This window comes from Limulus polyphemus, unplaced genomic scaffold, assembly GCF_000517525.1.
Source record: "Limulus polyphemus unplaced genomic scaffold, Limulus_polyphemus-2.1.2 Scaffold1070, whole genome shotgun sequence".
Classification (NCBI taxonomy): Eukaryota; Metazoa; Arthropoda; class Merostomata; order Xiphosura; family Limulidae; genus Limulus; species Limulus polyphemus.
This window is the reverse complement of record NW_013666680.1, coordinates 252,254-274,400: the sequence shown is the minus strand read 5'-3', so window position 1 is coordinate 274,400 and position 22,147 is coordinate 252,254. Positions and strand designations below refer to the sequence as shown.

General features: G+C 30.9%; 1 protein-coding gene across 2 annotated transcripts in view; it reads right to left on the bottom strand.

Moving 5' to 3' along the window:
- Nucleotides 1-2,032: 2,032 nt before the first annotated feature.
- LOC106461984 (RNA-binding protein cabeza-like) overlaps nucleotides 2,033-22,147 on the bottom strand; it is a 41,702-nt gene continuing 21,587 nt past the window's right edge. For both annotated transcript variants that reach the window (XM_022389100.1, XM_022389101.1), the window contains exons 7-14: nucleotides 18,374-18,411; nucleotides 15,060-15,101; nucleotides 14,218-14,324; nucleotides 13,638-13,767; nucleotides 10,670-10,801; nucleotides 6,225-6,312; nucleotides 3,951-4,199; nucleotides 2,033-2,370 (exon numbers count right to left, since the gene is read on the bottom strand). In XM_022389100.1, coding sequence (XP_022244808.1) covers nucleotides 2,337-2,370; nucleotides 3,951-4,199; nucleotides 6,225-6,312; nucleotides 10,670-10,801; nucleotides 13,638-13,767; nucleotides 14,218-14,324; nucleotides 15,060-15,101; nucleotides 18,374-18,411 — 820 coding nt within the window. In that variant the 3' untranslated portion in view covers nucleotides 2,033-2,336. The remainder of the gene's footprint in view (nucleotides 2,371-3,950; nucleotides 4,200-6,224; nucleotides 6,313-10,669; nucleotides 10,802-13,637; nucleotides 13,768-14,217; nucleotides 14,325-15,059; nucleotides 15,102-18,373; nucleotides 18,412-22,147) is intronic.

Below are 22,147 nucleotides of genomic sequence, written 5' to 3'. Positions count from 1 at the left end.
GTCTCCACGACTTATAAAGGTTTTTCGCCTCGCAACCATCGATTTGGTGATCCCAACGGCACACAAGTTTAGAGACTAACGCATGCGTAACAATGCAGCTTCTAATAGCTGTTAAATTATTCGCAGACATAGCTATACAAGATAATCAACGTTATTACAAGCCAGCGCCTTGGCCAAAAAATAAACATTACTTACTTACTTTATCTAAGACTGGCTACCTTACTGTGTATATTAGATTTTGTCAAGTTCGTAGATGAAAGTCAGCGCTGGCGTTTTTTCACACACAATAGAAACAACGCTAACATTTCATTTATTTCCAATTATATCAAAATATTGATTCTGAAGAATTGATAGAACGACTTTTTATAGTTACTTCCGTTCTTGACGGACTCTAAATATTTAGTTACTTTATTATGAATAGATTCTTATTTAATAACCACCACAATGAATTCTTTAACAGACTATGTTCCTGATAACAAAAGGATCTGGCGTACTAACGTTAACTTCTATAATTTACGATCATATTTTAAGTTAGAACACTACTTGTCCTCATCAACACAACCGTTTAGCGGCACTGTTTTATAACCGAATAGTGGGAAGTGTGTTCGGTAACGCCACATACCTTACCTGACCCTACCCGGGGATCCCCCAACTCCAATACACTAACCACAGCACCACGCTGGAACCAATATGTTACATTAATGTATCCACGTTTTAACAGCATGTTTCTGTACTGAATTGAAACTTTATGGTAAACAGTATGAAAAGATGCGATTGCACTTTTAAGCATAGCTTTGCTTATTAAAAACAACAACAAAACAATTTACATAAGTCGTCCTCTTATAAACCAATCATCTCATTCATGTGATGAGCTACTCAAACTTCCACCAACTACTTATTATGTAAATTACTTTTCCCAGCTATTTGTCTAAAACACTTTATATGCTTTAACTGATAAGTTAAAGTTTACACTTTCATTTTTTGTAATGGTGATTCAGCTTTTGCCCGTCTAAAATAATGTAACGAGTTATGTAAGAGTAGGAAATGTTTTTTTTGGGGGGACTTTTTACTGTGAATATTAGAAAATTTATATTTAACTATTTAAAGTGGTTGCTTATATATTTGATTGGGATTTTACCGTAAATAACATTCGTACATACGACTAATCTTTTTATGAAAAAAATAATAAAACAAAATGTTCACTTTCCTGTAGTGCAGTGGATAAAGAACTTGATCTTTTAGTCCAAAAATCCAGGGTTAGACCTCAGCAAAAACGGCGTTTGTTAGAAAAGTAATATTCGTTAACTCTCTAAACGGCTGTTATAAAAATCACAAGTTTGCAATGTAAAACAGGGTGTTGTCCAATAAAAATTCTTATCCTCTCGTATATGACACTAGTAACAGTGCAATACATGTGTGTATACTTAATGTCAACATTTTATGCAACTTAACCTTTTCAGCACTATACTATACACGAGTCCATTTCCATACACATGTGAGTTTGAATGTACAGTCCAGCATGAAAAAAAAATGCTAAAAACAAATCAAGTTTAGATAACCATTGTTCTTGAAGTTCCATGTTTTAATTTGGGAGAGAAAAAAGTAGTAGTAATTACATAAGGCAATTTTACAAGTTCATTTACTGAAATTACAAAAATGGTGCAGATAGATGGCTACAAAAAATTAACTTGAGAGAGACAAGGGAGTATATTAAGAACAAGTTTTTGTTTTGGTAGTGGGCAGTACAACAACTGCAAGTATCCACCAGGCGGTTAACTTGTCTGTGTAACAGTAGTTGTATGGTATCCACCAGGCGATTAACCTGTCTGTGTAACAGTAGTTGTATGGTAGAGAAGAGTTGAACCTGGGAGGATACTGCATTCTATTAAACAAAGAATCTTACTTTGTCACCATTTAAACCTTTACAAACTAGACAAAGTTTATCATCATATTTAAAACTCTTGCCAACAAAAACTTGCATTTTTCCTTACTTCATATCAGAAATGTAATCAGTTAAAAGGCTTAAACTCTGTTTCACATGCCTATATGTATTCTGCTTTATTGAAAGTAACAATAAAAGATATCTTACAATAGTTGTCTATAGCCACATTCACCAAATCCAAAATAACAAAAATGTGGTGGTGAAAATGTTTATATTTTCCATAAAAGATTACATTTAAGTCTCCACATTGTTGAAACACTGACACTTTACACAAACATACACCACAGAAAAATTTCATATTTATGACAAATCTTCCAAGGATAAGAGTGAAGGGATGACTACTGCTCAAATGATTTCCATCTTCACAGGCCTGTCACAAAAAAAATTAAGGCCCTCAGTAAGGTCTTGATCTTCTGTCACCTCTATCCCTATAGAAATGAGATTCAAATTGAAATTTCATTAGAAAATAAAATTTGTATTTTTCCAGGTTTAATGATATGAATTCAACACACTATGGAATATGTTTGAATACTATACATAAATTTCAAAATCTAGAATTACCTAACCCCACTAATATTGAATTTATTAATCTATATAATTAGAGATCAATGTGCCTGTGTGAATGGGCAGCTTTTTAAACTTCACTGAATCATGCAATAAATATTAGGAGTAGGGAAGTACAGATAACATCAGCCTTTGCATAAAGGTATAGATAGTACTATGCAATGCAAAAGGAAAATTATTTATGGAATAGATCTGTCATCCTTCAGAGCCACATCTCAAACAGCAGTGTTTAAGTGTTAAGATTTTATGTTTGAATTTCTTCATTTGTTTATAGACACTTAGAGTACCAGTACTGTCACCCTGTTGAGTTTTATTGCCCCCAACAGCCAAGTTTGGAAAGTGTGGCTAGATATATATTGCATCTCTTACTAGATAAGTCACTTGGTTTGTCATTTTTGATCAAACCATTCAGCTCAAAGTGTCATTCGTAGTAGGTGTTTGGTGACTATTACAGTTTGTGGAATAATTTAACCTCACAGTTATTGAGACTCCCAACAAGACCATTAGGCTCGTTCAGAACTGTATGTACATAACCTGGTACATGAGTAGTCGAGACAGGTCACTTATATATTTTAATTACTTTAAATATACAGCATTTATTTTATATTTTTTAAACTTTGAAAATTCAAATACAAAATACCACAATCATGTGTTTTAAATGCAAAACACAAGTTTCCCCCCAAATAGTTAATAATATCAGTCTACCAACAGACAAAAATATTCATAACTATTTATACCATATAGTAGGCTGACTCAACTCAAGAGTTTTAGAGCCCTATAATGACTATGGGGTACTAAATGCACATGCCAGTCATCTTCATTTTCACAGTGGAATACTTAACCAAACTGCATTAAACTTGGTTTACACTATCTAAACTGTATCTAGGTTTTGAGTGAAAAACTTAATTAAATGTAGTATTGTGTACTATTCTTTTTAGGTTACAAAATTTTATGAAACTTACATATACCTCATCAGTTTTAACTTGTTTTATCATGTAGGAACATATTTCTTTTGATATTTTATTTTGCTAACAGAAACATTTTCTCTGTGAACCATAAAATGACTACTTGATTGTCAAAGATTTACCAGTGAACAATGACTCAACTTTATTAAAATCGTATCACTTTTGCTTTTATCAATCATCACTGTAGCATCATTTGCTAACAATTTTTTACTGTTTTATTTATCAGGATCAATTTATATATTATTAATAATCATAGTTTGATTTTGACAAGTCCATAACAATATATTCAACAACAAAAAAAAGGAACTTTGTCATCCAAATAGTTTACCATTGCAGGCCTTAGCATACTTAAACCTAAATATCTATTGCCTTGTAATATAAGAATATTCATATTGCTTTAAAACTGACATAACACAAAAACATCATGTGGAACATAAAGACCACCCTATATGAAAAAAGTAATCCATCTTAATACTTACCCAGGTCCTCCACCTCTCATTGGTCCACCCCGTCCAGGACCTCCTCGTCCAAAACCCCGTCCTCCCATAGGTGGCCCCCCACGACCAAGTCCTCCTCTGCCCCTCTCACCACGGCCTCTCATGCCTCCTCGAGGTCCACCTCGTGGCGGTGGCCCTCCAGGACCATCAGACATTGGACTTCCTGGTCCTCGTGGAGCTCTGCAACGGTTGCATATATCTCGCCAAGCAAAGTTGTTGTTCCCACATGAGCTACAAGATTAGAATAACATGTAGATTGATAAAGGAACAGTTAATTTTCTTCAAGTTTCCATAATAAATACACCAACAACTACATGAGATTCTGTTTAGCCACTTAGTAGCACTGTTCTCTCATATAGCTACCTGGAAGGAAGATATGCAACATACACTAACCAGAGTTTACTCTAGCAAATTTTGGAAAAATCTGCGGGAGAGCATGACATTTTGAGGCATTAATTTGCAGCCATATATGGCATTACTTGCTTGTGAGAACTTACTAGTTGCTTTATTATTCAAAACCAGTAAGTAGCCTGTATTTACTTCTTATTTAAGACTATGCATATTAATAGGTGTATTCTGACAAAAAAATGTGTCAAATTAAATTTCAAAAGTTAACCATGAAGACTGCGTTCGGGTTTTAATCTAATTTTATGCCTTAAAAGTTTGTATTCCCAGTAAACATGTTTACTTTTACACTTTTGAGAGAATTTTGATACATTAGAAAGTTTTCGCTGTACTGTAAGTAATTTTGGTCCTGTGTAGTTTAGAGGGGGTCTAATATGGCAATAAGTAGGTCCACCAAGTTAGTGCTATTACTACAGCATTTTTTAACACTTTGTTAATGTCAATGATGTTTCCAAGCTAATTAAATAATCTGTGCTACCGAATAAGATGCTGAACACTTGTTAGCATTTTATCAATGGGGTGTTATTAATACCAAGACAGTTTGGCTTCTAAAAACTATAGTACAAACTTTATTCTCAAACCAACATTCTCAGTAGCCCAATATTTTCAAATTCATGCACAAAAATTGCATCACATTTATGCTTAGAAATTGAGGTTCACTATTACTGACTTTAGAGCACTCACTATATTTGTTTTGAGATGTCTATTATGGACCTGTACATACGTATACATCACAAATTGCCTTGACCCATGTAAACAATAGCTGACCTCATGTATGTCATGTGGTTTCTTGTCTATACAGAGATCCCAGTCACACAACTATCAAGGAAATGAGATGGTAATCAGATTTATCTGCCTTTTTTGTGGGCGAGTTGTTAACTGGTTACGTTTGAATGTTTCTGTCTTTATACTTACACATTTAACAATAAAAAATAATGCAACTAGAATCAGATTATCAAGCAATAGCATTTGATAATTGACCATGAGCTGTTACTTGTTAGCTGATAATCAGCAATCAGTTTCATTGTTAAATTAAAAGATGCTTACTTGGACTTGTAGTTATTATATAATGATCACACACATTTCAGATTGGTGAAAGTTGACAACTTTTACCAATTTTAAAGTGAGTATTCGTCAGGTTACATCACAATATCACATAATTTCTTCCTTTTTCACTCCCCCATCACAAACATCAACACAAACATATCCACAACTAACTGGGCATCACTATGAAATAATGGCAAGGTATAATTATTACAGAGGAAACTGTCACTAATAATTTATGGTTTTACCCTTAAAATTTGACATCCAAGGTATTTTATTCCCAGTTCTGAAATTCTATGGAGAACTCTGTTATAAACAGGATTACGAAGAAGTCTAATAAAAGAAACCAATAACTTTTTAGGGGTATATGCACCATCCCCTTATCAGATCCAGCTTAATTTTTATAGTTCCCCAGATGTTTGTTATATGATTTTGCTTCATTAGCCAGGGAATTGTTGATAACATGTTTAATATGTTGATGTTTATAGGCCTAAAAAAGAAAGAAAGCAGATAATTGGCTGCATGATAATACATATTAAGTATGACAAGCATAAAACTGCACATACACAGTGGTGGTTTAAAGACAGTGTTTGTGGAGCAACAGTTGAAGCAATATGTCAGTGAGGGATACAGTATTTTGTCCCAGAAATACAAAAGATCATATAATTACTACAAGTTAAAGTTAAAAGGCTGAACTTTAAATATCATGAGAGATAAATTGGGTGTTATATGCATATATTTTCAAACCCTAGCATTTTATGCAATCAAGTTAGCACTAAAGAGCATAAAAGTATTATCAATTCTTACGGATTTTGACACTGCCAGTCTCCATCTCTACCACCAGGCATTGGAGGTCCACCATCTCCCATACCACTACCCCCACCACCACGACCACCTAAGAAAATAAAGTAAAATAATTTTCAGTCCTCCACTATAAAGATATAGCAGAGAAGTATTACAGAACCAAGTCCAATGTGCTGTACAAATTGTGTGAAAAAAAAACAAAAAAAGACTGTAGCCAAAATATCTGAAAAGTAAGCAACAGTCACCAATGACACAATAAGCTTGCATAACTCATTTAAAAAAAAAAAAGAGAGAGAGAGAAAGAAAGAAAACATTGCATACACACTTGATTTAACTTTCATAAGCAAATAGCCTATGATTGAATGTAAGCATTTTATAGCTACTAACTTTAACCAATTTCCACTGGAATAATAAGGGGGTGCTGCACGACCAATCAGAGTTGAGAAATATAGAGGATTGTTATGAAAACTGAAGTATTTATTACTCAGTAAACCAATTCTTCATTTAAATATCTTTGTTCTTAAAGAAATTAGTATATCATTACAACAAGGAACGGGGAAATCTGAATTTAGTACACTATTTATTAAATAAACTAATTCTTTTTAACAACATAACAGTGTTGTTACACCAAGATAATATACAACTCAGAGAAAATAAATTCATTTCAATCCCAGAAAGACAAGCAATACAAAATTTACTATGTGGCAAGAAATTGAAGAAATTGTCCTCTTTGCAGATATGAAAATGATTCATAAGGTGGAAATCAAAGTATTATAAAAAATATTAAAAAAAATAATAATCAAGAAATCTTGAATTACAGATGATTTGAGATTTTGTTTTTTAAATCTATTACAGACAACATGAAACTTTTTTAAATAATTAACACCAAACAACTTTATAAACGTAACACTGTAACCTTTTATACGAGACATTGTTGATACAAATGCAAGTTTAGAAAAATATTAATTAATTCAGTGGTAAGGCTAGCCTTTCAAAACTTGTAGTTTTTTTAACAGTATTTTCAACCACAACATTTTTTGTTTTTACAAAGTAGTTAATTTCTGATTAACATTATTATATATTAAGTTAATACAAATAGTAATGGTTCTCCTGATGCCAAACACCACAATATACTGTGATATATGGAATACGGGATACCTCTAAAGGTGTCAAAATCTTGTGCATTCATTTGGATGAAAGATTTATTCAATATCAGTCACCTACTACAACAATACAGTGCAAACTTTTCCAGACAATTTACTATTATTTTACAAGTTTATTTACAGTAATTCTGGAGCCTATAACTACGTAGTTAATCAAATGATTTGTAACCAAAGGAAACAAATAAATGTAAATAAAATATTATGCAAATACATACTCATACAAAAAAGTAAAAACCCAGTATTTTGATATTCTTTGAGTAGCTTAAATTTAGAGCTGAAGCACTGTGGCATTTTGAGACATTCATTATTTTCAACGGTTCAAGGAACGAGAAATGTATGTCATAACAAACGGTCATGTATAGCACATGGTATGATGAAATGTTTGGCAGAATTGCCTAATGCTATGGAGATGCTTGACCACAAAAGGAAAAGTATGTCAATTATAAAGCAAAAATGCATTTTAATTGGTATTGAGAAATAGATGTTTACATTATCCTCAAACAGATGCCATAATAGCAGAGAAAAAGGCTGTGAGAATGTTTATATAACTTCATTAGAAACTGGACATGAGATCCATATCTACAAACTGATGCCATCACAGCAGAGAGAAAGCTATAGGAATATTTACATTAGCTTCATTAGACTATACATGAATTCCATAAAAGGAATTAGTAAGGAAATCAGAGACTCTGGGCAGAACTTTGATGTGAAGACAACGAAGAGTGATACATGTAAACAAGCCTGCCAATTTACTGTCTTTGACTATGATCAATTATTCGATTATTCTTGTTTTTAGTCCCGAGAATTACAAAGAGTGTGCAGAAATTATTCAATTAAGTGACAGATCCACTTGCAGGTTAGACGTGTACACTAGTTGGAAACTCATAAGGATTCCAAAAGAACTGGTATAAAAACCCATGTTTTTGGTTTGAAAGTCAGTCTCCTGGCTTGTAATAAGAAGAATTTGGTCCTGTTGCCAGTTTTTCTACTGAAATCTTGAAGTCTCCTGCCCCATAAAGGAAAGCCATCAACCTGCTGCTGAATTGATTATGTTGAAAATTGAAACTGCCATGACAACATCTTCTTTGCAAGAACCAAGAATTATGCCTCACTCAAGATTCATGTAAGTAAATATTGCTGTCTTTCTCAAATTGAGTAAGGTGGTTAGAATTTGATGTGTAACATATAATGTCGCGAAAAGCTCATAAAACTACAGTAAATCTGAGTACATGTTAATTAATGTTTTAACAGATAATTTGCTGATTATAGTGAGTATTGTAGAGAATCTGATTTACAAGCTTATCATGGAGATACTTTTGCCAATGTTAATATAAATGAATATATAAAATCATTGTATTAAATACTGAAGAGGATTTTGAATCTCAGTCTCAGTCATTTCTTTAGTCTAACTGTAAATTCCTTGAGTTACTGATTTGGGTGCTCTACTAGCATCTGTTACCTGGATTGAAATAACTATTGTGAGCTGGATTAAGTTTAACTCCAAACAACTAGTCTACATGGCATTCCAGCCTTTCACAGAGCAAAACAGATAAAAATTAGAATAAGGTCAACTGGACTCCCCATCTCTTAGATCCATGCCTGCTTATACAACCCTAGAGGGTTATGAAATAAAATTGGAAACCTAACACAATTTCAAAAAAAAGAAGAAGAAGAAAAGTAAATTTACACTTTATTTAACTCTTTAGTAGTCAGTTGCCTTCCCTCTAGTCAGCAGTTCAAAATGAGAGACAGTGATTAGATAGCCCACATTTAGCTCTTACTAATTTTTGTTTATGTTATATCAATTAGAACAGCGTAAAATCTCATATAATAATCCATATTTTAATAGGGTACAAATTAAGTTCTTAATTCTACAAGTCAATATTTAAAAAAACAACAAAAAAACCTGAATTTCTGCTAGTGTGACCCATTTTCTTTTATCCACCACCCCTCGAAAAAGTGGGAAATAAAGCGTACAATACTCTATAAAATTTTTATTGCTCAAACAAACCATAATTTTTATAGCCTTCAATTTTGTTTGGTTAGAGCTATCAATTAGAAAATCAGATGCCTCCTGCCACATCTGCTCTCTTTCACAATTCATTAATGGTTCTCTCTCACGTTTAATTATATGTTACCTATAACCAATAAAAAAAGTCAAGGTTTTCATCTATCAAATGTTGTATTCTGAACAGAATATCATCAATTTCACTCACAGTACAAGATTTGTTCCCATGAGAAAGTTAGTGGCTAGTCTGGATGGATTTGCAGTGGCTCTTGTCATATAATTAGAAAGCCAGGAAAAATTTGAGAGGTAAGTGAATTTGTCTACTTTTTGCATGTTACTAGTCTACATTCTTTGCTGCAATATTTAATTAGTTAACTCTCCCCTAAACTCAATGGCAAGAAAAAAGAAGATTGGGTAAGTACTACTACCAGAGTTGCAGGTTTGCTTCCAGCTTAGTCTCAATTTCCTAGTTCAGAAAGATACTTTAAATTCATACGACTACATGGCAGCTTTATAATTTCTACATCAAATTAAAGTAATTTTTTTAATGATTTAAAAGTAAAAAAATAACTATAATATCAAGTCAGCATTATACATGTTCCTGCTTATCTTATTAAATTTTTGAATGTGAAGTCTTCACATCTATCAAAACTAAAAAGGTTTTTGTAAGAGAGAAAATATAATGTTATGTTAATTAGCAATACTTCAAAAATAAGTGAGTATTTAATACATGCCCAAAATTAGAGCTGGGAAGAAAAAACAAATATAAATATACACACACACACACAAACAGTTTTACAAACAGAATGCTCAAGAAATTTGTGATTTGTGCTTTTTAAAGAAAAACAAAACACAAACAACACAACTTATAACAAAGTTACTCATTTTTAAAACTATCTAAAACTCGTCAGAATGCAGACAAAAATTAAGGCGTGACTCCAGTGATGAAACAGTATGAACGACGCCTTTCTTTTCTTCACTGAAGTTACACATTTAATGAATAAAACGAAAATTTACAATTAATTCATCAGCTAGTCCATTGAACAATTAGGAATAATTAATTGTGTCAGACAAGTCACATTCTTCCCACATATCTTAAGTATTTTATATATTAGTGCTCAGTACAGGACTTCATATCAAATCCTACGAAAAATAAATATCCTGGCAGTACAATTTTTACATTTTTCTGTAACTTGCACACAAAACCTGTGATGGCTAGTGATGTATACAGTTATGAATGCTGCCATTTTGAATGCGAGTAATACTTGTGCACTTACCTCTTCCTCCACGCATACCACTGCCGCCGCCACCACCACCACCACTGCCGCCACCCCGACCAGGCATACCAAACGACTGAGGTTTTCTCTCAGCTAGCTCTACTTTGATAATCTTGCCAAGAAAATCTTTTCCTGCATAGATATATACATATGCATTAAAATATGAAACCAAATTATTATTTTTCCTAATTAGGTAAAACTTTATTTAGAAAAAGAATTCACAGATTTCGTCCTCAAATGAAGAGTAAATACATTATTACATGAAAGGTCCTAATACAATACATGTACAACAAACAAATTATTATAATTAAAATTTTGATTTGAACAATTATACCTAAATGAGTAGATACTTGCTCATGTAATTTGACCAATCTTGTAACCATCATGTAACATTACATACTATAACTATGAATGTACAATGTACCTTTCCAAATTTGGCAAGATTTTAGTAAACATTACAAGTCTGTCTTACAACAAAAAACGAAATTAATAAAATATTTATAGTAAAATATTTTCTATGAATTTCTGAAGCCTTTACTGATTCAATCTGAGTGAAACTTGATTTATGATAAATCCTTATTTTCATTTTACAGTTTTCATATTTCATTTGCTTAACCTCTATAGCCTCCTAAATGAATATTAAATGTTTTAAGGTAAAAGTTTATATTATATTTTCTCTACCCTAACACTGAATGTAGCTAAACCATCAATCTACAGTGACATCAAATAAAATGAATACCTTGTTGCCATACCTCCAATTAACTTCAGAATTTCAACTTTTTACTTTTCCACATATACTTTATTTTATATTTTTATTGCCTAATTTTTATCATGTTGGTTCTTTTTTCATGCTTGGAGAGTTACACATCACAGTATCAGATGTCCATACACTTGTGTATAAGCTCTGGACTTATGCACTCATAGTTTCCTAAGCCTATTTATTTTCTCAAGTTTTTGCCAAATGAAAAATTAATTTACCTTTCACTTATGCATTTCAAACCAAAAAGAATATTTTAATCACTGAAGCAGAATGTCCAAAAACAACTATTAACTGGTTTTATACACTATTTCAGGTAAAAAAATAAATGTTATGAACATCAACTTGCATAGCAACATGTGCCTAATCAAATCCTCTACTAGTCTAATGTCTATTGGTCATAATTTCAAAAGGACCAGTGAAAGCTTGAAGTTTACAATAAGCTCTATCTGTTATTTACAAATCTGACCAAAACTGCCTTGAAAGTAAACCATATTTGCTGGTGTATAAGACAAATCCAAGACAACCGTGGATTTTTTTAAGCAAATTAGGCACATTTCTTTGACATTCAATGTATAGGACGACCTCTGTTGTCAAGTAAGTCTGGGATGTTACTTTTGTAAAGAAATTCTTACAAGTAATTTTTAAAATGTGCTAACCTGTACTCTGGTATAATCAATACAAGCACAAGTGTAGTTTTTTTATGTTCTTCAAATGCTACTGACAGCTCAATGCAGCATAACTTAAGTCACAAACACGTAATAAACAACTTTACAAAGTTTATCACAGCTGATTTCCTTTTATATAACAAAAAAAAGTACTAAAACCTTATGGTATAGTGATCTACTCTAAAAACATGTTTACAAGATTAGTGTACGTTACTGAAACTAACTTTTTTTGATCAGCAATATTTTAGAATGATGGATGAGATTAATACATTTCAAATCAAAAATGTCTTGATTGTAACATACATGCGAGATAAATAACTTCTTGTTATGAAGAATCAAGACAAATGATACAATGACAAGTATGTTATTGTAACAGTAGGTGGCACAATGTTAACACACTTATTCAAAAAGAAAAAGCAAACAAAAGTAAAAAGAACAAGGTATTTTTTGTTAAATATGCTATTAATCAGAGAGTTCTTACTGGAACTCTATCTTTGAACCTGTGTATAAGACGAGAGGTAAAATCAGGCATTGTTTTAAGAGTAAAAAGTATCACCTTATACACCAGCAAATACAATAGATAGATAAAGGCTTCTGTCATGGATAGAGAAAATATATTTCTCACTATAGGGAAAAGTTAGCTTGTTGAACCTGTTTCCTGGACCTTGGAATTGTTTATAGATTGTGTCTAAGATAAGTCAGTCAGTGTAGCTGCTGTAACACTGAAGTTACACAAACTTAATATAAATATTCCTTATAATCTTTCTGTTGCTTTTTTTTTTTTAAGAGAAACATGAGCATCTTTTGCTATTCATTAATTCTATGCCAATTTTGAAATTTTAATATGCAAGATAATGATTATGGTTATTAGTGCACACTTATAATAAATAACCAATTCTGTATGTATAAAAAAAAAAAAGACAAATATTGATAAAGCAATTAAGCTTAATCAGATTTACCAACAGATAGGGTACACGAATTTTGCCACAATAAAAATCACACAATTAATATTTTCATTATGAGTTGATTTTAAACTAGTAAGTAAATCTACAATGGTTGACTTGAAAAACATCAAAATAATTCAAAATCACTATACAAATAAGGCAGAATTCAGTATAAGGGACACTCATGTCAAGTGTGAAGTTTCATACTTTTCTATTTTTGAATAAAAAAAAACTATTGCACATACATCGGCACTGACCACAGTGCTATCAATTTTGAGGGGGATACACTAAATATCATACTTAAAGAAATCTAAGACAAATCCAAACAGTTTTAAAACTGTATATATATAAAAAATTGCACCATAGAAGAATAGTAACCCATCATGGGAATCTATTTAATTTTTTTTATTATTATTATTATTATTATATAGACCACCCCCCCCCCCATCTATTTAAACACATTAATTTTAACACCATTCTAAAAAATATGATATGATGCATATTTAGAATATTATTTGAAATTACATAGCTGCATATCAATAGTTAAATGTGCACTTTGTTACACAAAAAGATTAAAGAGTTTACACTTAGATATTTACCACTGAACCAGGATATAGCAGACGTGGCTGTAGGAGGGTCATCATAAGTGATGGTAGCTTCACCTTTCCCTCTACCACTCATTTTATCCTTATAAATCCAGATCTTAGGCTTTCCAGTTCGTCTGTCCATCTGATAGACATTGACATACAAAGTTCTGATTTATAAATTACTAATCAAATTATAGCTATAAAGTAAAGACAATATAACTTATACCTAAAGTTTGGTAGAAAGATGCTGTAACCTGAATATTGTAATGTTAATGTGATGCTAATTTGGACAGCAACCACCTTGACTGAAATAGTGATCATATCAATGTTTTGAATATTGTAAGACTTTATTTCTTCTAACAATTAAACTAAACACTAACCAAAGGCTAGTAATTTAGAAGTTTAAAAGCTACTTCCACTGCATAACTTATAATACATTCCAAGTTAACAAAGAAGTAGAATCATAATAATTTAAGATTTCTTTCTATGCAAATTGGATATATCAAATAATAAAACAACCAATAAGAATCAAAGATGACGATTTAATTCTGTTTATCAGCAAAAGATGACATATATTACACAGTACACAAACCTTAATCAGACCTATACATCCAAAATGCTCAGCCAACTGCTGTTCTGTAACATCCTCTGGCAATCCACTAACAAAGATGGTGTCCACCATGAGCTCCGCTTCTGGTCCTGAGGAGAGATCCAAGGAAGTTATATAGTACAATTAATGTATATATAATATACATTTTAATGTTAAAATATAAAAAATACTTTTATGCAACATGAGCACAAACTTATAAACTTGTAAAACCCAGTCAAAGTTTCTGATCAAATTGGAAAAAGAAAAAACTTAGAGGTAAAATATGTAAGTCTACCAAAAATATTAATCTATATATAAAACTCAAAATCTTTGCTTGCTTGTATTCTATAAGAGCATTCATTTCTTTGTCAATTCTTTACAATGAGTATTGTAACAACCAAAAAAACAAATTACCCAACATGATGCTATATGCAAAAAGTATAAAACCTAGTAGTAATTTGAGGATTAAAAGATAAATCTTAAGAAACATGGTTTTATTTTTGGTTAAGTGTACAAGACTTCAGAAAAATAACTACACATGAACTCCCTATATGTTACATTGTAAACTACTTTTTAAGGATAAAGTATCAAAGAGGAATTTGGCTGCTCTCAATTTAACTAAAGCTATTATATGATTAAAACAAAATCATGCCAATTTATTCTGAAGTTAAAGCTATGCTTCAATACGAGTTAAGGTAAAACACAAATCACTATTTTCAATTAAAATGGTACTCCAATATGATCAAAAATAAAAAGAGCCAATCCAATTATGCTAATTCTAAATCACAGTTCTAATATATTTAAAAGTACGTTTTTTGTTTTTTTTGCTTGTTGTATTTTCTTACCTCCATATCCTCCTCCATTCATAGGGTTAAATCCTCCTCTTCCTGTTAAAAGAAATACAAATATTTAAAAACAAGCCTCTTTTGTTTCATATCTGACATTAAAGAATCACTTTTCAATGACAAAGCAACAAGTACTCTGTCCTTGCAACTAAAATAACTGTTCCTGCTAAAACTTCATTTGATGACACTATGTTACTGAAGCACTAAAATAGCATTAGTTTTCTAGCACCACAATAGCAAAATAGTTTGTCATTACAGTTCTGTACATTTCTCACCCAACCTATATTCTTAGTTATCAAAAAATTAATTTATGTTATAGCTGTACAAAAGTATAATAGTTTTCATTTGTTAAATATGAGTATTTTAATTTAACCAAAATTACTTTTAAACTGAAATGATCAATAGCCAAATTAACCTTGACTACTGCAAACTAAACACAACCACAGAATAATCATGGTTACATTTTGTAGATCTGTAGTTCCTAGCACTAATTATATTGTAATATTTCATGATTATATTTTCTGTATTAAAAACCATTGTTTTTTTTAACTACTTGTCAGCAAAAAGTTCAGAAAATAATTGCAGCACAATTCAAACTTTTCCGAAATTCACATTAACCAGTAACAAATCAACAGAATAAAGTAGAAACAAAAAAAATAGAAATGAAAACATTTAATTCACCCGCTATATTATATCCTGTCCAAAGAAATCTAACAAAATACTGATATCACAGAAACATTAAAATTATAATCAGTATTACTTCCCACCAATAGTTTTCACCCACACCTGCTTAGAAAACTTGTGTAATTAACAAGTATCATACCTAGTATTTTTAATCTGGATAAAATCTTTAAACAATTCAACACAAAAAACCATAGGATGATTAAATTCTATTGCTAACATGTTGTACCTTTAATTTTGTATACTGTTTATTTTGTTCTATTGATTACAGGTTAAACATTTTCTACTTTTCAATGATTTATCACCCGTTCTGTAGATTTTTCTACAAACTAATACTTTGTTACTATATAAATCAACACTTCTTTGCTTGAAATTCAAGCATAACCATCCTTTGATTCATTCTTCAAAACACAATTAAATCTAACACTTTTTATTTAAAAAATAATAAAAAACTACTTATAGAAGTGTAATAAAAGCCATGCACAACCTTACTGTTACTGACTAGATCCAGTCAACCCAACACATGCTGGTAACTTCACATGCTTATGGTTAAAACTTAGTTTAAAAAAACACCAAAAACTCCCCCCCCCTCCATCTTTTAAATGTATAACATACCATATTAACAATAATAATGTATACATGTTAATTACTATCATACAAATAAATATATTTTTTTGGAATAAAAATACTACTGTTAACCGTTTTGCTCATATGGCTCACATGGATGGATATTTTTTTTTTCCTGGTGATCATTTTCAAATGTTTAAACTACAAACATTTTAGTCCTAATAAAGCATAAATCAAATAATGATCACAAATGCAGCATTGACATGAACCTGATTCCAACAGATTATCGGCAACAAAGTTCTCGTTTTCATTTTGAAAATGCTGTCTTAATATTTGCACATTTGTTTGAAAATATGTATGAAATAAAAGAGGGTAGTTGTAATTTTACTAATAAAAACCAAACAAGGAGAAATTAAACTTTGTATAATGCTAAAATAATTGTTTTCACCAATAATTTTTAAGTAAATATATAACATCTTTTGAGTTTTCAACAAGTTACCTACATGTAAATCTGTGATAACTGTCACAATCAAGTGATAAAAGGTGTTAGGCTTAGTACTTCAGATATATTAGAAAGGTTATAATTTAACCATTAAAACCTTTTTTTCCCAACACCATGATTAAGTGCAATATTCTCTTTAGTTAAGTGAATAACTTTGCGCTCATTTTATTGCTAGCCAAAATCTTCAACTCAGAAAGTGCAAAAAAATTGAAATCATAAAAATTATATTAAAAGAAACCATGTGCAAACTTATCCACATGATAAAACTTAATTGTACAAATTGCACGTTTTACACCATTGTTTGAGGTATTAACATGTACATAACTTTGTACAATATAATGTGTCTTTCTATAAAGTTTTCTTGCTCTTTAGATAAGCTTTTTCTTATTTTTGTGCTATGCCATTGGAAAAATCATTTTACAAATTTAAGTTCAACCACTCAATTGTTTGTAATTTTTATTCTGAGCAACATTTTTTGACATTTCTAGATAAGTTTAATAACATTACATGTAAGACTAAACTTTCAAACTGGATTTTATGTTTAACAAAATTTCAAACCAAATGATGAAACAGGAACTTCAACACCTACACAAGAAACAACACTGAAGTAAAAACAAAGCATGTTTTATCACATTAGCAAAGACAACTTTGGAAAAATTCACCTGAACCTACATAAAATCACTTTCTTTATTATGATAACCTTTGAGAAATGTTACCAAAGCATGCAGGATAACTTTTACATTTTACAAATCCCAACTCATGTTTAAGCATCTGTTTCTGCCAAGTATTACACTAATACAGCATCTGGATTTTACCCTAGAAAACTGTATGATTTCTCACAAAAATCTTAGAACTTACACATGCTGCATAACATTCTTAAACATATTAACAACAGAGCTTCATCCAGACCAAAAACAAAAACTCCTACAGCTGTGAACTCAATTTTTCAATATCAGTGTTTAATGACTAGTTTCATAAGATATTGTTCTTAAAAAAACTTACATATTAAGCACAGTATTCTAAAGTGGCAAACATACATTCATTCCACACATTTTTCAAACCTAGGAAATCTAGCTGCAGCTTAACAACAATTTAAACATATAACCAGCTACTGATAACACCACACGTATTCTTGCAATGAAAGCAGCAAAGATTCATAAATACAGAGATAACCCTTAGACACAGTCTGGAGTTGATGTATGTTATATCAACCTATTTAATTTCTTAGAAAAACTAATCCTTAAGGCAGCTATGAATAATCACTACAACCTTTTATACCATGCGTAAAACCTTGCCATTTGGCTCTGTTAAAACAAACAAACAAACAAATAAATAGTGCTTTCCCAAATAGCTTAGTGGCCTTGAGTTCAAAATTTCACAATTTCTATATGGAGATTTTTTTTTAACTTACCTTTTACAACTACATAAATAATTACAAGAAATATACAGGGAATTAATACATGAGGTTTAGAGACTAGCCACCACCTTTTAGGCATGTCCAAAAACAATTTTCAATGCAATTGGCAACATAAAACAAAAACTGAGCACCACTTCGATGCTTTACCTTTGTTGAAACCGCCCCTTCCAGCAGGCCCTGGATTACTATGATTGAAGTACAGACATTTCAGTGAGAATTCTTCTTCTGGAAAAACTTCAAGCCACTAATTTTTCTAACTTTAGTCCAATTAGCAATGGAACCAGTGGATGATATTAAGTAAACAATAATCTTTAAAGAAATTACTTAAGATCTATAAGGATGTTTTGCTTGATTTTGAAGCACTACATCCAATCATCTACATAACCAAAGTTTATGATAATTTATTTTGTTTTCTTAAATATTCTCAGTGCTTTATACCATTAAACTACCACTGGTTCTTCTGCATAGTTCGGTTATACCTGCTAAAAATACTAGAATAAACTGGTTAACAGCAACAGCCTGCTCATAATAAAATTTATCTCATTCATTCTGTTAAATTTTTTCTGGTACTGTATATATACTAAATAAAACCACATTAACAAGGTGTACTAAACTAACATAATGATTCCTTTTATAAATATAGTAATTCTTAATTCTGCCATTTAATTTTTTTCCATATCACAAATACAAGTATTCTTCTCACCAAAATTAACTTTTATTTCTGGTACATCAATTTATATTTTACCATAAAAACACAGTGCATAATCAGTGCTCCAGATAAGTAAATACAATTTTTTTTACATAAATAAAGTACCACAAAGAGGCACAACTACCTGCCAGCACATATATTGTTCACATATATGTACATGTTCACAACTTCAAAAGAACAAAATCCTTTATCGATAATAAAACAAACTCAAAGCATGGGAGTTATAGAGTGATATGTTTGCATTCCACCACTATATGATACCAAGTAGTACTGAAAAGCCATGATTTGGCAAAACTAGTCCATTGCAGCATGATTAGTGAATAGAATAATAGATTAGGCTCTACACCATTCATAAATTCTTTCTTTTCTTTACTGATATTATAAGTTTGGGCAAGGAAAAATTCATAAATTAGCTATACAGCAATAACTGACTGGTAATTACCTGTAGTTCAGGGATACTGTTGAACTGAAAATTACACCAGTCTAATTTTATTGACTAGCATTGACAAAGTGCTTACTGTATTTAATTTATGCTGTAACTGCCTCAGGTGTCCTTAACAGAATGTTAATACAGAAATAAAAATAGCAAGTGCCTAATAAACACAGCAAAACACCACCAAAATGTCAGGTGTTCCATGATGAAAAAACCATTGAAACCCAAAATCTGTGAGTCTTCAGCACTGCACTATATTTCAAGGAGTAAAATACTCATTATGTTAAAAACTTATGTGGAGCACTGCACAGTTTCAAAATAAGACAATATTAAATAATAAAAAGCACATATTTCAATAAATGAGAACATTGTACTAGATGAGATTATATTTTTAAATCTGTTTTAAGCCAACTGACCAATAATAATGTATTTAGACATTATTATTTTAATTTAAAAATGTTACTTAAAAACAAACTTGTAAAGCAGTATTCTAAAAATATTTATACATTTTGATTTAAAAATGATTAGAAAAGAAAAATGTAATGAATACCAAAATAAACAAAAGAAATTACTCAAAGTTCCCCGGTAAGTTTCAGTCATTTTACACAAGTTTCAGTTGAAGTGGAACCTACACTACCAATAAAAGAAGGATCCATTCAAAAGGATTTCCTTTTTCACTGAGAGTAACTGAGCTTTACTTGAGGATTTATTTTCTTTTTAGACAGAGTAACCACCACCTTGAAATACTTTGAAGCATTTAGTATTCATTGGGTAAACTCCTTTAAATTTTTTTTCTACTACTATAATGATAGGGCCATTTATTCCTCAAATGGTTTATAACAGTTTGTTTCACCAGCAATTTGCTGTGACAGTTAAGCATGACATTAATGACACACACACACCATTTGTTCTCAAAATTCAACCCTTAGCACCTTCTTTAGTTCAATTTTTTTTTGTTCTAACGCATCAATCATTAGGATTTACTATAAAAATCACTTCTTTAGAAATTTTTGAACATATGTTTAAAACATCAAATTTCTCTAACCTAGTTTTCCCTTTACAGTTCAATTAGCTTGAAATAGCCACACCCATATACGTTTATGCTATTTTTATTTACTTGTATATATTTTTTTACTTACATTTTATTATTTGTTTCCTTTCGCACATTTTGTATATTAACAAAATTCCACATCTTACAAAATTTTCTGGGAGCTTACCAATGTATATATACCATATATGCGTATTTTTACATGTATATACAGTCTGGGCTTCCAACCACATCTTGCCAAATACCTTGCCTTAAAAATCATTTTTTGATGGAGAATACAGTAGACAAACTTTAGCATCATCTGTTGAAAATAATACAAATCTGAACAAGAGAGAATCTCTTATTTCTATCAATTCAGTCTGAATGCCTACGTAGTAGAGCTAAAAGGACTAGCAAAAACAGGATCTTTTCTTTCTTTATAGATTTTACTTTCACATTAAACTGGTAAAAGATGCACAGAAAACTACAACTTTCTAGAAGATCTAACAATTACTGAAAAATGTACATCTTCCAAGTTTGGTATATAGTGATTTATGAAATATTCTGTAATTATAAATTATAAGGGTATCATTAGATAACGTCTGGTACTATGAAATAATCTAGTACCATTCTTGAAAAGAACTACATTACAGATTATGAACTGCATAGGGGGTATGTGACTGGATAAGAAAATCTGACAACGAAAGTTTATCAGTGAAATAATACTTAAAGTTCACAATCTATCTGATAATAGATTGAAATAAACCCCAAATATCATGAAAGATATTTACAAACTCCTTTCTAACAGTTTCAAAAGACATTCTTTGCAATCTGTTTCTATTGTAAGAAATTCTACATTTGAATTCTGACCTAAGATATTGCAAATATTTTACCAAAATTAAACAATCTGTTCAACATCCAACACCATCAGCACTTCTTAGTTAACACTACACACACTTTTTTAAACTAGTATTCCAAACAAATGTCAAGCTAGACAAGAATAAGCAATCCTCAATTTGCATTCCTCATAAAACATAGCTCTGACAAGTTGGCTCAAAGACAAGTTTCTAGTTTTATACATTTGTATGCTGGGGATGCTCTGAACTTTTTCCAAATAAAACTGAAACTTTATTTTTTGCTAACCCAAAACAATAAGAAATTAATTTCCTAAATTAAGATAATCAGTTTATGCTCTATTCTTATCTATTCTCTATTTATTCTTAAAATTGTACATTTTGTTAACATCTTAAGAGTTCTTTTCATAATGACTAACTTGCTACCACAAACAACTGCAAATCTATACTAAAGAACCATTCTAAATCCTGTAACAAAAGAATTTCCTTAGTCAGGGATGATCGTGTTCCAATACCTCTGAAAGAATGAGGAAAAATCTGTTCTCTCAACTATTAAATAAGAAATTGATACGTAAAACTGTAATGAAAGTAACCACTACTCACTGTATAGCAAGAAGTAGGTTGCATTCAAAAATGCAAGTTATCAAGGCCAAATTTGTATTTTATCAGTCAGATTTCTACTTCACTTTTTTTTCCCACTTAACTTTCTAAAGTAATAGTCTGTCAGTGTTACTAAACTGACCAATGAAAATTAATTCTTTACTACAAAGTTTGCCCCCAAGAATTGGAAATTCTTGTACTGATGCAACTCTTTGCTCATGAGATATATATATAACTATGAACAACTGACCACTTATACCAGAAGATAATTCTATTTTCTTTGGGAACAAACCAGTGA